We start from the raw sequence: 17,822 nt of genomic DNA on the forward strand, positions 1-17,822 counted from the left end.
GTAAAAAATGATTGACTTCCCCTATCTGCCAGCACTTACATGGCCATTGATACTACAGAGGAAATATGGGAAGGACAAAATAGGACACAGAGAAGTAGTGCAAATATCTTAAAAAGTTGTTGTAATGGCTCACTGAAGGACAACAGCTGATCAAGTTCTTCAGTTTCAATCTCACTCCTCTGAGAGAACAAAGCATTCCACAGAGGAAATATTAATTCAAAACAAAGAGTAACATGCATAGTGAAAAATAAGCCAAAACAAGGCATGTCTGAAGAAGCCAGCAGCATGTCTCTTGATCAAAATGTAACATGGTATTCTTTCATGTTCTGAAGGAGATAGATTTAATCTTTTACTTTTTCTAGGAATAAATATTTTCAAGGTTAAGATGCTCTTAAAGAAATCTCATACCGGTTTTAGTGGGGTCATACTCTATACAGCCAACTGCCATCTTCTCTGTCTGAGCGCAGCATCTCCACTTGCCATCTATCCAGAAATCTGGATGATACTTTGAGACCAAACTGTTGTTGCTCCTGGTTTCTGGAAAATGTTAGAGTAAGAGAAAAAAGGAGGAAAAAGTGGATTTATTTGTATTGACGTCATCTCTGAAAGACAAGTAGAACTGAACAGAAATAATCTGCACTAAAAAATCTTATTTTTTTTTCAGACCATTGTCCTTTGTGAATGTTATCAGCCTCCTCCATTTCTCTCTTCAAACTGTGTCATGGTTTTATGATTTTTGGTTATCAGTATTCCACATCATAGCATCATGTAGTGTACTAGGAGTTAAAGAGTTAATGCTCCAGTTCCGTGCATTGTGGATAGTTCCAGGTACCTGGTTCTCAGAAGAGAACTACTACATTCCCCATAGGACTTTGCTGCCCTGTTATCATTTTCTGGTCAGAGGGAAAGATAAACCTGTTCGCAGATCATGAGACCTTCTCTCTTCTCTTCCCATCTCCCATCCTGGCAGCATCTCGCTCCCCAGCCATCTTGTCTTCAGCAATTACAGTAAGGCCTACCTTAATTTTGGGCACTCTCTCTCATTTTATTGGATTTATTAGCCTAAATTGTAATTATATTATATTATATTGTGTTATTTTGCATTCCAGTATCTTATTTAGTAAATAAGTTTGTTTCTCCTCAGATCGTTTCTGCTGTTTTGTTCCTAGGCCCATCTCCCTACCCTTTTTCCCTTTTCCCTTTCCAGGGGCGTGGATCCGTGGGTCCCCCGCCCCATTAGTCACGGAACCGGGCCAAACCAGCCCGTAAACCGTTGACATTCTTGGTGGAGAATGAGGGCAAAAGGGCTGCTTTTCAGCTTTTAGAACTGTTAAACACCAAAACCACAGAACGAAGGTTTCAAAAACAGAAAGAAAACCTGGTACACCAGGTACTGATGATTCTCATAACAAACTGCAACTCTGCAGTGTGTATATAATACATAGGACACAGACTCCACTGCATTGGCTTGGTGTTCAGAAGGAGCTGTACAAGTTGGCATTCACCAGCTCTAAATATTTTTGCACATGTAAATGCCAGTCGTGAATCTCTGTATGAGCAATCAGAAGCCCTTCTGTTTGAAACTATTTGCAATAGTAATTTTCCTAAAAAGACAAAAAAAAATTTTCTCCTGGCCTGTTTCTATTTGATCAATTCAAAACTGTTGTTGACTGTTCAGATTGTCTCGACATGCTGAATGAGAGGAGGTGATAAAGCAGAAACTTGGAACAGGTACACCCTAGAAGGGGAATAACTGATTGTAAGACTAAGTGCATGAACTTAATGATAACTCAAACAGGCTCAATGTTTTCAGAATAAACTAAACAGCAGCTCACGTTACAAAGCAGGAGAAAGCTACGAGGGAATCTGGGTGCAATTTTCATGTAACTAAACAACCTCTTCCTTCTGCACGCAGCGGTTAGCTATTGTACCTTCACTTCAGAATCATTGCAGTGAACCACAGAACAATTCAAGAGGTGAACAGGAAATGAAAGCTACCCACAGAAATGTTTCTTAATAATCATGATTCTCTAAGAAGGTTGTCATCTAAACAAAGTTGCTATTAATTGGTCCTGAGAAATCTTCTACCCAGAAAATATTAAGAAATAAATTAGCCTAATAAAATTCCTTATCTCTTCCTGAATAAGAAAATTCAAATTGCAGTAATATGTTAGTAGTTTATCCTAGAAAGAGGCAAAAAAAACCCATTCTGTGTCTGAGTTTTCCAAAGCTTTTGAAAACATTTGCAAATGTATTTGATTCCATAGCTGCATTCCCAGTTACCACTTTGCATGTTTAGATGTGAGAAACCAACTTCTCTTGCACGATTTCTTGGCATTTTAGCTGCTGAGAAAAAAGTCCTGGGGTAAGTAATTACAACAGTTAAGTGGGTTTAGGGGTTCTGTTACCTTCCTTCAGTGTAAAGACCCATCTCTGCCGGCTCTCACGATTGGGTGCGAACACGTAGAGGATGTAGTTATCATGGACAATCTGGAGAGGGGAATAAAGATGAGAGCCAGCCATTAGAAACAATCCTGCGTGGACTGGGCATGGTGGAGCCTTTGAAAGGCAGTAACCCCCATATCAACAACACAAATCCATGCAAAATGATGCTGTGAGCAAGTGGAGTACGAAGGGCCTGTTCAGAGGCATCCCATAACCTCAGTGCCTTTTACTTATCTAAAACTAAGTACAAAACCTGATAAGAAAGAATTCTAGATGGGTATTTTTTTTTATTTATTTTTTACCGGTTTTATATTGATAAGAAATGCCAGTGAAATCAATGGAGATGTTGCAACTTTAATCTGCACAGAAGCCAGCCCATTACAAGCCCATACACATTACAATAAGCTGTAGCTTATTCTTCTGAAGCATCTCTGGGGAAATGACATCTATTTCCCAGCAGTTTCTTTTAAGGCACCTTCACTTAAAATCTAAGAGACTAAGTTAGCTTTTCTTGTCAGTATAAATCCCAAGCAATGCCCTGGAGATTTGCTGTATTACTGTCACTCTTTAAAGTTTTTAATAGTTTTCACTAGGATTATGGTGGGGAAATAAGAAACTAGAGCAGATGAACAATGAGCAGTCAGGATGCTGGTTTCATAAACTTGTCCTTAGTGATGAACAAATGATGGAAGAGAAATACAGAACATTTGTGAAGTTTCAGACTAGGGAGTGAAATCATCACAAGAACAAAAATGACTCAGAAACTTAGATGGATGGCTACATTTGGGCCTAAAATGTGATGTGACATATAATCTATGTTTCTTTTCCAATATTTATCACAAGAATTTAAATCCAAATGGGACCTGGTCTCTCTGATGCACAAACACTTCGAAAAAACTTCAACCAATGTCTTTAAACAGAGATTTGTAGAAGACAGCATCTACTTTTTTAAAGCTTCTGCAGCAGTGTAGATGAGGCAACGTTAATAACTGTTTAAAGGACAGGAAGCATTTGCTATCTCTTGGCCTGATGCCCCTGCAGGCACACGCAGACAGCTGTGTGACTCAGTTGCTTTGCAGACAACAGAGAGATAAATTATAACCCCTGTCTCAAAAAAAATAAAAACAGGAGAGGAGTGATTCCCACTCATTTAAAGCCACTCTTGTTGATATTACTGTTATGTCTGTAGAATGTTTTCACAATCTAAGATGGATTTTGAAATCCATAGCAAGCAGATCTCCAGAAGACGTAGCCATGAGCATGCACAACTGCACAAAATCCTCGCTTCAGCTGCTCTGCAAGGGGCTGACCTGCCAGATGAGCCACACAAAGACAACAAAGAGACACTGGTGGTTCCACTGGAGGCTTACAGCTAGGTGCAGCTGAGATGCTTCAGACAAAATGGACAATATCATTTTACAAAACATCACAGAGTTGACTCTGGGATAAAATTCAGAGGGAATACAAGCAGAATTCCCCTGACCTTGGCAGAACATTGTCCAACACAACGAAGCCACTGCCACCACCCCTCCAGTACTGGCACTACCTGCACTTTATTTTGTTCTTCAATAGAATTGGAGATATGGAGATGTAGATTGGAAATTCAGACACAGAACTAGCAGATCTGAATGTTTGTTTCTTCTCCCATTCATGCTTACCCAGGGAAGCTGTGTTGTAATGTGGGAAGGGAGGAAATAGAAGTTGGGGTTCCCCCACCAAGCTTTCCCCAGCCAGGCAGCTCACACCCAGCCCTGGCTAAGAGCTGTCCTGTCAGGCTTCTCATCAGCAGCTGTTTGCAGCATACGACAGCATCTTCTGTTACTCCTAAAGGCCCATAGACAAGACTGTAATACTCAGATTGTTTCAAGTCATCTGTGAACAGATTGCCCTGTATTCATGGAAATTCATACACCATAATTATCATGAAAAATAGTGTCACCAATGTGATAAAATTCTGATTACTCAGTCTTTGAGTCCCTAGTTCATTTCAACCTCTCCCTGCTTTTTCTTCATTTGATAATTTTCACTTAGGTGTTGGGTTCATTAAGGATTGCAATGTGCAGGAGGATTTTAGTGAAAGACAGAAACAAGTGCTATCATTTATCAGTACAGCCAACAGACAGACTCACCTGGAAAGGATATTTATATTGACAGGGGATGATGATGTCACTTTTCACAATTTCCACACATTTAATCCTGGAAAGTTCCACAGACCCCTTCAAAGTCCTTTTTTTCTAAAAGACAGATGGAAGCACTTGGTTAAGGCTAGTGATTGTGGATTATGTACATAGCGAGACAAGACTGAGTTGTCCACAGGAGATTTCTAATTTCAGTGGAGAAGAAGCAGATTATATATTAGGTTTAACTATAAAGAATTATTATCACATTTGTCACCCCTGTGTAGATGGCACGTATACATATGCACACTGATATATTTCAACTCAGCACATGGATCCTTAGAGAACTAGTCAAAACTTTTCGTTGATATTCAGGTTTTATTTTCTTCTTCCAACAAAATTAGATCTCTTTTTAACCAAAAAGAACTACTTTCATGAAACACTTGGTTTGTTAATACTCTTGTTTTATAGAGAAAATCTATAACACAATATACTTTATTAAAATTTTGGGGAACTTTGATTTTCAAAACTAAGCATTTTATCTAAAATACAATATTTTTACTGCCTGTATTTTCCAATACATCTCTGTTTTTGGTCCTTCTATGTTTTTAGCTTAAGGAAAATATCAGGAAATTTTAAAATAAATTACATCCTCAAAATCTTGCTTAGAAAAGTACTTTTCCATCAGCTTCTGCTGTGTGATTATTCATCAGCTACCAGGCAGCTAGATAACAGAATAGGCTGTCAGGGGAGCGTAAGAAAAGAATGGACGCCCCATATCCCAGCTGCCCTTGGCATGCCTTATTTCCCACTGAAGCATTGCCTGTAGCTCCCAGGTAGGAGCAATCAGCTCCAGAAAGAGAGATGGGCAAGGAAGATGCCAGCAGAAGCTATCAGATGCTTGCTATCTGGTGCATGCTTCTGAAGGATTTGCTACAAATGTGTTTGCTCTTCGGAGACAAACCAGTTTCCTGTTTTGTTTCATTTTCAGTCGGGATGAAACATTAAATTTCTCCCAGCACAGATTTGCAACAACATGACAGAAGGCTGTGAGATACAAACCCGAAGAACACTGCAAGAACTATTTTTGCGAGAGCTGCATACTTTGCCCTTGTATACTTGGACTTGAGGAAAGAGAGGGAAGTTATTACAGCGTGGTCTCACATTGCTCTTGCTGGACTTTGCTGGTGTGTATGTCTTTTGGATGCGCTGGCATTTCAACCAGCACCTCTGGGTTTGCTGCCAAGTCTGCCTCTTGTAGTCATCATTTGCCTATATAGCTCTGTGGGGTGCAATGGGATCTTTTTAATCAATAAACCCAAGGCTGTAAGACAGCTCTAAATTTAAAAACCAATTGGCTAGCAAGAATATTGCCAAATCTTAGAAAGTCTCCCTGCACCACATTTTCTTTCATTCTTGCCTGTTCAGTTCTTTCTTCCAGATTTGGCTTCCTTTGTCTCTTCTCCGCAGCCTCCTCTATCATTTGTTCTACCCCTGGGACTTCCACTCTGCCATGAGACACAAAGCCATTTATTTCCTACAAAAACCTCCAATTTTGTTAATGCTGAACTCCCTTTCAGCTGATTATTTTGAAGACCCAGGGCTTAACCACACATGAGGCTTTAGGAGTTGATGCTGCCTGTCCCAGTCCCAGTCTCTACTCTTTCACTGCAGAGTGGATTTTGTTGGCACATTTCCATTCTCCACTGAAAGACAGTGCCCAGCCTTTCTGAGGAGCTTTATGCAGTTGTCCTGCAACTCTCTCCTCACCTCCTGAGCTCCTTCTAATTGTGTAATTTCAGCAAAAAGCCCCCATCACTTCAAGTTACAGCACAACATCAGGCTGTGTCCCACATTTGCTGTATTGCTCAGCAGGTCCTCCACAGATGGGACTTTGCTGGCAGAAAGAAATTATAGTCCTGAAGCAGCACAAACAATGGGAATTACCATTCACAAACCAGGCATTACCCAGCAGCGGGCCTAGGCACTAACCATACCCCTGGTTTTGTGATGCCTGACAGCTTAATCTAACAAAAGCAACTGAGCCATTTGGAAGGGAGGGGAGAGGAAAAGCCTCTTAAAAATGGTCTCCAAAACCTCAGAGACTTGTTCCTAAGAGGGCTAGACTAAACATGCTGGGAGATCTCCGTCTGTAGTTTTCAGTCTGCCCAGAGCATAATTAAATAGATATTTTAGCTGGTTGGTCAAGAAAAAACATCTTGCTGTGTAAGGTGCGTGGAAAGAAGACCAAGGCGCACTGCTGTCCCAAGAGGAAAAGCACAGCGTGTGCAGATCATTATGTCCTGCTTTATTGCTTTTGAGCCGTTATTTGCAATACGGGAAGGGGAAGCTAACAGCACTGAATGGAGCTGAGTGCATCACAAACTCAATGCATTACAGTGTTCAACTCTGGTGTTTCACCTCCTCTTATCTCACAGCTCCAGCAGTTTTAGTTTGGGTCTACTAAATGACTACAATGGTTTCTATTTGCCTTAGATGCTGGTAGAACTGACTTTGGAAGAAATAGGTGGGAATTTCCATAGAAGAACTACTCTGTAGCAATTTCTACCTGCACAGGCCTACCCTACAGCACAAAGTAGGACGCTCACAGTGCTTGTTTAGGGGAAGAGCCACCTTGCCTTTATCGCGCGCTCAGCCTACGCAGCCCCCAGCACTGAAACTCAACCAACCATGACAGTTTGGCTGGGTGGCCCACAAATCCCTTCCCATCAGCTCATGTCCTGCTGGTTCCAGCCAGGCCTGTGCCAGATGAGTGTGGGAAGAAGCAGGGCCACAAGCCAGGCTATGGGAGGGCAACGAGTCGGCAGTGAACCCAGCACTGTGCCGCGGGTGTGTTTCCTGACTGTGGTTCTGTACTCGTTGCTTCATGAACGTCTCAGATTTTGTGAGATATGGGGCCGTACAGTCTGAGGAATATGCTGCTTTCTGGTTAACGCCTTGCTGTTGCTATTTGTGGTCCCGATTCATCAAATGTACTGAACCAAAGAATCACAAATCTTGGTGGATGCTGAAAGCTTTTGCTAAATCCCACCTTATTTATCAAAGGGCATTGGTAGTAAAAGCTAAGGAAAGGGAGTAAAAGAGGGAACGGAGGGATGGGGTGGGCAAAGCTTCACCTCCAGGAGCACAGGAGAGAGGGGCAGAACCTTGAGCAGGCAGAAAGGCAGTGTGCTACGTTTCATGAAGCTGACTGAGCTCAAAAGTTGTATAAGAGCTTGTATCGTGTGTTTTTGGGGTGTAAGGAAAAAAGCAAGAAATTAGTGTTCATTTGGCCCCAAACCCCTGTCCAGTGCTCACTTCCCAGGGCCCATCCTGCAGCTGGGCCCACAGCACTTTCTCCTTTCCTCATCTTCCTCTACTTCATCCCCATCACCTGTCACATCCCTTCCTCAGCTGTGCCTGCTGGTCCCCTTGCCTGGCCAGGAACATCCAAAAGGAGCAGGTTTTCTCCACAGCACCACTGGGCCCCAAAGTACATGAGAACTTCCTCTACCACAAGCTCTGCCCATGGGCCTGTGCTCGCCCACTGCTCCCCACTGAAGGCCCAGCTGCAGCTGGACGCTTTCCCTCAGTAGGTGGAAAGGGGAAGGAAAGCTTATAGCTGCAGTGGAGAGAGGTAGGAAATTCCAGTCCTCCGCAAGCAAAACCGCAGAAACATTTCCGTCAGTAAAAGCATTCAATGGTCTTCTCTGCAGTGCCAGCTTTGCAAGGCTCTGGGCTGATTTACATTCCCTGCTTTCATTTGTCAGCTTGATTAGAAGGAACCATTTTTAATTAACCATCTTGGCAATGAGGTAGATGAGGGGTCTTTGCGTTGACCAAGTCCACTTGTGCCTTATCACCAGCTCCCCAGTCTCTCTGCTCGGTTCATAGCCTGGATGGAGGCAGGAGTAAGAGGAGTTTTACGTTCTGTGAGAACGTAGTGGTGAGACAAAACAATATTTATTATTTATAAATATTTATATTTATATTATTATTAATGGCACATACCATCCCCCAAACACAGGCAAGATAAAAACCCCAAAAGATGGATAGGTCGAAATGGTTTGAAAGGGCATCAGCTAGATTCTGGGAGCAGAGGCAATGCAGCTGCCCTGGGTCAGGGCTTGAATGAAGGTAGAACTTCATATGTGCCTTTTCTGCAGAGATTTTTCATGAAAATCATTTCACTTTCCAAAATTTGGAAATACAGTACTCAGCCTGCCTCTGTGTTGCTCTCCTTTGGCTGGATTTTTTTTTTTTAATTTCAAAATGATTGAAAAGAAACATTTAAAGTTGAAAAGTCTTCCTCTCACACAACTGGCTTACCTTGAAAAGGCAAAGTAATGTCTGAGTTTGCATGGTTAGATCATTCCAGATATTCTCTCTCATCTTCCAGTGAAACATTTGAGGCTATGTTTATAGTTTTACTCAGAAAAGTTGATACTGACCACTCCTGGAGGCAGGCCACCTGGTTCATGGGTCTGTTGTGATCTAAGATCACACTTTTACAATCTCATGTGCTTAAATTAAGCTCTAGAAATAATACAGGAACATATGTATGCCTTGCTTGCTCTGTTTCCTCTGCTCATAACTGTAAGAAAATATACACCATAGCAACACATTTTATGGAGGTTATGAGCGGAGGTTTTTAGGGCAAGATGCACCATTACAGTTCTAACCAGGTAGGAAATAAGTGGGTCAGTGAACAGACCACTTCAGTGAACCTGCCCATCTATTTGCAGGCAGCTTTATATCAAAGTGAAGCAGAACCATTGTGAAATATTTCTCTCCTAGGGATGGAGAACTCGATTTGTTGTAGACTGGTGAACATCTCCTTTTCTAATTAGTGACAAATCACTGTCTTCCAGGTATGATTCTCTTCGGGCCTTCTTGAGCTTCTACTGTATAACTTCTTGATTTGGTGAGGTGCTCCAATTTTGTTTATGCCCATGGTGTTGCAGAGTATCCAGCTTATTTAGTAACTTAGATTATAGTTCTCTCATAGGCACATGTTAGCTCTGAGAGCAATGGAGAAGAACATAGAAAATGGTAATTAGGATCTTATGAGATATCATGCAGTTAGATGGATTTATTCTTAACAGTAATTATCTCATATTTTTCCACTGACCAAAAGATTTGTGCTTCAAATTGAACCTCCTTAAAACCTGTGCTGATAAAATTAATTTCTATCCCTTATCTTGTCATATCCCTTATCTATACATTGGGGCATGTATTCTTATTATCATTAAGAACTAGGATATAAAGAACTGTTGATTGCTGGACTGATAGAAATCTTGCTTGAACACTGACATTGTTCAGTATTTTGAGTTCTCATTCTTATAACGAACATCAATAGGTTGAAGTTTTATGGGAAGCTAAACGATTTTAAAATGAATTTTGAAAACTAATTTGGGCAATTTGGATGTTAAAAGAAAGTTGCAAGGGATTTTGCATTGCCTGACAATAGAAAGTACTTCAAAGGAAAAGCAGAAAGAGGTGGTTATTGGCAGTACTGGGATTTTCTGTAGATCTCTGACTGTTGTGCAGTAAGATACTCTGTTATATTTAATATTTCAGTTCCTAAATGTAGCTGCTTAATGCATATATCTATCACAACTATTCTGTCCTGCTACTTCCATTAAAAAGAGTACATTTTGTCTCACAGCTGTTTTTACATCTAAAGAATAGGAAGGTGTTCTAGGGTCAGGCTTAACCTGGATACAGAGTGCATCGAATTGTGTTAACGACAAAATTAACTGCAGCTGGTGCCTAAGATGCCTCCATGTATTTAAGCAGCATGACTAGGAGGGCTGTGTCTGCTTTGCTTGTCTGTATTTTCTGATTGCTGTCATGTGTAACTTTAGCAGTCGCAGTCAAGAACTTCTTTCTGTCTTGCTGCTCTTCTAGGAACCTGCAAAGATCTCCTTGTTCACAGCCTCACCTGCAGTGCAGGACTTGGGCACAGACCTTGTTGAGGAAGCTGAATCACAGCTAGCTCCTATTATCAGTAAGTAAATATTTCATCTGCTAGTGACATGGCATGGTGCTGCTTAATGATTGTGCTGTGTGCTATTAGTACACATTGTTTGCATGCTGTCAGCTCAATGTCACTCCCAAGAACAAATTTCAGCATCAAATATTGTTTACAGTTGTAGTAGAACTCTTTGCAGTCAAAGTCTGCTGCGTACAAACAATCTCAGCTTGTTTTCAATTTACTTGGTTAAATTCTCAGTTTCCCTGGGAATAATAACTACAGAGAAATTACTCCTCTGAAGTCCTATAGGCCAAATATAGTATTGGTTTTTCCAGTAAAATCACTTTAAGCCAGAGATAACCTAAAACCTTTTAAAACAGACAGAAAAGTCAATAGAGCTCAGAAGACCTGGCCTGCAGACATCGCACACAGCTAGGAGCTGGCTGTTTTGCTCTTCCATGCTCCAGGCTTCCCAAGGCGCCTGGCTTTCAGAATTACATGAGCCTAAATCTAGAAGACACGTAGAGGGAAATGAAAACTGTAGTCTTTCTGTAAGTGCTCATTTTCGTGGGCTGTGTGAATTTAAGGTTCAGGTACAGAGGTCGGATGGAAAAGCATGCTTGCATGTTAGACCATTTTTCTTTGGTCCCCTGTTACCAATGCTTCAGCGTTTTCACTGAACTTATATTTCAATACCAGGCAAGGCCACTTCCAGCAGCCATGTTGCTGTCCTGTCTGATGGTTATCAAGGCATGCATCCCTACTATCGGTGGGTTTGACCAAAAAAAAGTCAATATCACTGTCAAGGAAACAGAAAAGAAAAAAAGATTCTCGGTTTTCAAACCAGATTTTTAGTATAATAAAAATAAGCCTTTTATGTTACAGAAAAACATATGGAAGAGTTACTAAATATTACATGAATTTTGTCAAAACTAATCTTTAGCAAAGATGGGAGGAGTGAATAGCAGTGAATGAAGGGTTCAGTGATAGGAGGAAGCTAAATCAAATCTACTAAATGTCACCAATTTTTCATTAAAAATATATAATTCTTAATGGATCAAATTTCATCAAGAAGGATGAAAGAGTATAAAGAAATAGGAAGGCACTGCAGCAGCATTGTTACAGTGCTGATTACGATATGAAGAAAAGGCACTGGAAGCAAAAATGGCTACGGTAAAAAGTCTAATAAAAGATTAAGAAATCTCATTGTAGTGTGTTCATATTAAGAAGAATTCCTTCTTAAAGATAAAAAAAAAAGTGAACAAATGTTGGACATTTTTTTGCAGCATCTTTAATGTCCTCTATTAAAAGAAAGATTAGAGCTTCATGATTTATAGAAGTTGGGAGTATTTGATGTTTCCTAGGGGGAAGTTGTTCAGAATTAATTTTAAAAAAAATTCTTGGAATATTAAAAACCAATCAGTACCTAGGGAAAGACCTAGTAGGAGCAGAACTGGACGTGCAAAGAAAGTGACAGTAGAAAATAATTATCATCAAAACTCTGGGAGACAAAATGAGTTATTCCAGGAAAAAAAGTAGCTATTTTTTTCTTACTGGATTCTGTCATGCATTTGTGGAATTAGAAAGGACATAGAGAGCAGACCTAGAACAAACCGTATTTTGCTTAAAGCAGAATGGACAGTATTACCACCCGGAGTCACACTGCAGAAGAAAGTGTGAAAGAGAACTCTAATAGACTGAGACTTTGTAAATATCTAAAAATAATAATAATTGATAAAACATACTAGAACAAGCGCTAGACCAAAGCTGTGAAATCTTTAGCTCTGTGTTTCAAGCAGTGGCTAGCCAAGCCATAGCTGACTTGTTTCAGTGTTGGCTATACAGTCCTGCTCCAAATATTGATCTAATCTTGGCAACTGCCTTACCCTGAGCACAAAGTCTGACTAAATTAATTTAATATGGGCCCACCAGCAGGTTTTCCAGTGATTCTGTGATATTTATGATAGAAATTAGCATTATTGCGGCAAACAATATTAACTTAATCCTTCCTTAACTCCTATAATGCCATTAGGATTATTAAAAACATCCATGATAAACTCACAGAGATATGCTAAAGGATTTCTTAAACATTACATGCAGCATTGTACCTTGTCTCCATCTTATGTAAGGTTGTACTGATTTTTATGTTTAAAAAAAAAAATTAAAGCAGGTGTGATGTAGGTAGATACCACACCTGACTTCTTTGTGGATGATATGTTTATTATTAATAAATTAGTTGGCAATATGCATCAGAAGACAGATGGCATTGCAAATTCTGGCAAGCAAGTAGAGTTGTTAATAAACACGCAACAAGTTATGAAGAATGATCTATGTACTCAGATCAACATCTATATAGATGTTGTCTTCAAAAACATCTTTAAATTCACTGTATATGAGGATTATAGTTTTGTCTGAGGCATCCAGAATACACAAAGCATGTCTTACATTAAACAATAAGAAATGGTATGGGCAGACGCTAATTAACAGGAAGAAACACCAAAACCAAGATTTTAAGCAGCAAAGTCCTAGTCTGTTTACATTAGTCTTGGTGAGAAAAACAAGCCTTTCCAGGGCAGGATGGATAGGTCAGGGTCTGTGTGGAGTAATCAAGGTAAAATGGAGTTCTGGAGTGAGAAACAAAGAGATTCTTCTGTTACCATGAGTAGCTGGACTCTTGCAAGTAATACGAAGTGGAAATAATGCAACAGAAGCAGATAAAGCTTTTTTAGGATCCTGATAAAAGTTTTTTTCAGGCAAGTTTATTCTTTTGTTCTCCTGGAACGATAGACACAAAGGAAATTCCAAGGCACGCTGAAGTACCATCTTTATGTCTGAATATCAAAGATTTGAATGAAGGAGTCCAGGACAAGGCTGACTCCCACTATGTGACCTCTTGAGCATCTGACCAGTGTAGGAAGAATATTAATGATATAAAGGAAGAGGGAACTCAGTCTGTGTGCTTTTTTGCATTTAAAAATTGCACTAGTAATGGCCCATGGATGCATGATGTTCTAAAGTTTTTTTTTAAAAAAAAATAACGATATACCTGAACTTCCCAGGTGTTAGAAGCAACTTTACCAGCTCTGAAATATTTCTCAATGTCTGTATAGGGCAAAGCATTAAGATTTCAGAGGGAAAACCGTGGCACAAGAACAGGAGTCACTCAGTTGGTACAGAAAGGCCCCAGCACTCTCCACATTTCCAAGCCAACCCAAGATGAGCAGCTCTGTTCCAGAAACTGTGTTGCTGGGACCCTGAGAGTATCACATAAATGTGTGTGTTATAAGCTACTGTGGTGAGGATCAAATCCATTGAAATAGTTAAAATCATATCTCTTATGTGCTCATTCACTTGCATGCTCAGTAGCTATAAAAGCAGACCCCAGAAATGAAGAATTTTTGCCCATGTAATTGATTTGCATGTTGTAATAAAGACACTTCTGATGTATTTTAGCAGACGGGGGCTGAATACATGTGTCTGTTATCAGGGCTTAGCTTTATGTTAAGACAGCCCTGCATTGTGCTCTGGATAATGAATTCCGGAAAACACAGCTTCTTATTGTTGTCAGTTATTAGGGGCTCGTTCTCCTAATGAGACATGTAAATATCTTTCATTAACATTAACAGCGATTGTATGCGTGGCCCTGAGGAAAACAGTGCCTTCTGTTTAGCTATGTGCTGCTACAGTTACTAGAAAAATTTGCCTTTATTATGTTGGTTGTCTTGACAGCTTTTGGTATCATTTACTGAATAATCCCTGCACCTCTTAACCTGATCTGGTTATTTCTTTGCTTTGGACTGATACAGTAAATTATACATCTTTTTATATTTACAATGTCTGAATCCAGAGAAAGGGACAGGGTGTTAAACCCTTTAAATACAGGCAAAACATGTAAACTTGTGCTTATGTGTAAGGGTATGCCTTACTTTAAGCTGCATCATTGCAACCATTGGGACTTCTCAAATTGTCTAGTAACTTGCTAATTGTTTTACCTGCATTTGCGTATAGGCTGCTGTCACTGACAGAACAGGGGCTGGAGGGGTGGATACAGTAGAGTATTGAACTCTGAGTACAGTAAGGTGTTCTTAAAGAAACTCTTTGAAATCTCTGACAGCAAACATCCACAGAGGTTTCCCTGGAAAAATACGTACTTTAAAAGCCCAGTCAGAAGCCGGTCCCATCTATCCTTTGCAGTATGCATGCCTGCGGATATTCTCCATCTCTATGGCAAGCAGGCAGAGAGCAGCTGCCATCCATAAAGCTTTGCCTTCTGAGCATCCAGAGCAAAGGGACCGCAGGCAAACTGCCCGTTACCAATGGTCCACAGCCTGTCTTATTCCCACCAATTATTTGAGAGTCCATGTGGAGCAAAGCCAAATCTGTGCTAGAGATTTAGCACTACAGACCATCGATTTTGGTGCATGCTCCCTGTTCCTGGTTGACTCACCGGGATGGACATAATTCATGTGTCAGGCAGGTACTGCAATTGTCCCTTCACGGCTGTGAAATCCTCTCTGGGGCTTTCAATCCGTTCTTAGCACAGGACAAGAGGGTGCTTGGAGAGTCTGCCCTAAGCTTTGCCTCCAGAACAGCCATGACCTCACCACGTGGAAGCCTGAACAGAATGATCAATTTTTGGCTGAAAAGGCGAGGATTGCTTCTGGGAGTATGTCACAGGACAAAGTCTTTTGTACACATTTGATACAAAGTCCTTCTATTCACGTTATGACCTGGTTTTGACAATTTGTATCAGCAAAAATCAGTGTTTCAGGGGAAATCAGTTCTGTAGTTACAGACATGCACATGGTCATTTGCAGAATCATAGAATCACAGAATGGTTTAGGTTGGAAGGAACCTTAAAGAACATCCAGTTCTAAACCCCTTGCCTTGGACAGGGATGCACCCCACCATCTTAGGCTGCCCAGGGCCCCAGTTCAACCTGTCCTTGAACAACTCCAGGAATGGAGAACCCGTAGCTTCTTTGGGCAGCAGTGCCAGGACCTCTCCACCCTCTGAGGAAAGATTTTCTTCCTAATATCTAACCTAAGTCTCCCCTCTCTTAGTTTTTTTTATATGTTTATTTCATCAGCATTTTAAGATGCTCTTGAGTTGCCCAACTGACCTTCAGGAAGACTAGGGGATAAAATTTCGAAAGCCAATTGTGTGGTATATGAAATCTATGCCCAGCTGAAAGTCTCTGAGTCAGATTTTCCAAAAGAGCTAAGCCTCTAAAGATGCAAACAGACAGCTAGTGTGAGTTTGCAGAAGTATCTAAGCAAAATATGTGTTGGGTCCTTCTCAAATCCTTCAAGACTCACCGAGCACTGAAGAAAACTAGGTGTGAAAATTTCTCAAAATACCCACAGCAGAATTATGTTTGAAATGCTTTTGAAAATTTTAACTAGGATAGTAGAATAGTTGTAACAGGATTTTAAATCTTAAAATAATGCCAACTGAAAGACAGCTTGGGTAGCAGTCGAGTCTCAAAACAAATACGGACACAATAGTCAGCAATAAATATTTATAAATATTTAAATACGGAGATAAGAAAAACACTCAAAATATAAGCAAGAAAAACATTTTGTACATGCTTGAGAGAAATAACTTGAAAATAAGAATGATAGTTCACTCTTGAAGCTGGTATCCATTTTACTGCTTTTTTGTTGGGTTCAGTTTTAACTTAATTTTCTTTGTCTAAGTGATATGAGATGGTCTGAAGGTGCCAATGCTGGATAGCAAGGCAACAAGATCCCTAGTACTGGTCTGTGTACAGTAACAGTGCCTGAACTTTATGGATTAACAGCATGTTATGTGACTTCGGAAACAAGCAATATTATTTATGACGATCATGAGGCTCAGCAAACATCCAGTTAAACAGAGCAGGGAAATAATTCTCACTTCACGAGAACGCTTATCACAACAGGACGCACAGATTGACTTCTAATTTTCTTCTTATTTAGCAAATCATGGAAATGCAAGCCTGGGGAAACAATGCCAAGTCTGAGCACGTATCTTGTCATCACATCCCTTTTGGAGTTAACTCAGAAGGCTAGGCCTGTTAAGCACAGCACCTGAGTTTATTTTGAAATGTAAGACTGGTCTCCCACTAGCCATCAGTCTTTTGCTCTAAAGGGAAGAATGAGAGCGAAGATCTGTGCAATCAGGGCACAGGTATGCTCTCTGCCATACAAGTCACTCCCATACCCATGTGAGCAGCCAGGAACAGGCTCATGTAGCTGTTAAAGGCAGTGATTTTAACAGCCTGTGCTTAATTCCTACAACAAAATTAGATACTTTCTATAAAGTGACAAGGTAGTCTTATTCCTCCATTTGCGCCAAATGCTCACTGATCTGAAGAACCCATTTGACCACTCTACAATTTTCAGCAATTTTCACAGAAACCAGAGATGTTAATAAAATTTAAGAAAGAGTTCATCCTTCCCTTCGTTACTCTATTATTAGAGAAAAAATGTCTGACGTACCCCATGGCGATGTTCATAGTAAGCCAGCTTAGATTTGGTTAAGACAAAGAAGCGCACTTTAAAGTTGGAGGGTGAAGTCCTTCTCTTCTGCTGGGATTTTTTGATCAGCTGCTCTTCCAGGAGCACACAGTTATTCATGACTGGGCAAAGCGTGGTCCTCTCCCAGGACATGGGTTGCCTGCCCTACACACTGAGCACCCGTCCAAGAAAGAGACACAAGAAGGAAGACAGTTGAGAGTTTTGCTTTTTTTCTGAAAAAAAAAAAAAGGTATTCAAAAGGCAGCGTAGGTGCTTTGAGCTTTATCTTTCCATCTACAGCAAAGCTTCCTTTCTGCCAAACCATAACCACATCCTCTCTGAAGTCATAAAACGAACTGCACATGCTGAAGCAAACTCTAGGGCAAATGTTATGGAAAAAATAACACTTGAGGGACGTTCAATAAATGTGAATCAATGATTAGGGATGAATTAGAAGGGTGTGACATGATGAAGCATCAGTCTCTTTTAGTAAATACAGTTATAAATGCATACACTGAGCATGGATAAGTAGGATGAGCATCTCTCTGGTCCTCTTAGAAGTAGGTTGTGCATCCATGCTTCTTTGAAGGAATGATGCCTTCCCATTCGAACTATGTAACCATTACTTTGTTTCTCAGAGATTTCATAAAAAGTGTTTTAAGTAAAATTCCCATGTAAAGTGAAACTTCCTATTGCACGAGCAAAGGCAAAAGGCAGCAACTGAACATACAATCTAAATGAAAAATGATAACCAGGATTTACTTGTACAAGGATTGCTAAATA

At 40.3% G+C, this 17,822-nt stretch overlaps 1 protein-coding gene across 1 annotated transcript in view; it reads right to left on the bottom strand.

The window, feature by feature from the left end:
- The window catches only part of ITK (IL2 inducible T-cell kinase), a 31,106-nt gene extending 13,914 nt beyond the window's left edge, over positions 1-17,192 (bottom strand). Inside the window, exons 1-4 of the mRNA XM_021410283.1 lie at positions 17,022-17,192; positions 4,575-4,679; positions 2,409-2,490; positions 409-537 (exon numbers count right to left, since the gene is read on the bottom strand). Of these exons, the coding sequence (XP_021265958.1) occupies positions 409-537; positions 2,409-2,490; positions 4,575-4,679; positions 17,022-17,192 (487 nt within the window). The remainder of the gene's footprint in view (positions 1-408; positions 538-2,408; positions 2,491-4,574; positions 4,680-17,021) is intronic.

The sequence above is a fragment of the Numida meleagris genome, chromosome 12 (assembly GCF_002078875.1).
Source record: "Numida meleagris isolate 19003 breed g44 Domestic line chromosome 12, NumMel1.0, whole genome shotgun sequence".
Taxonomy (NCBI): Eukaryota; Metazoa; Chordata; class Aves; order Galliformes; family Numididae; genus Numida; species Numida meleagris.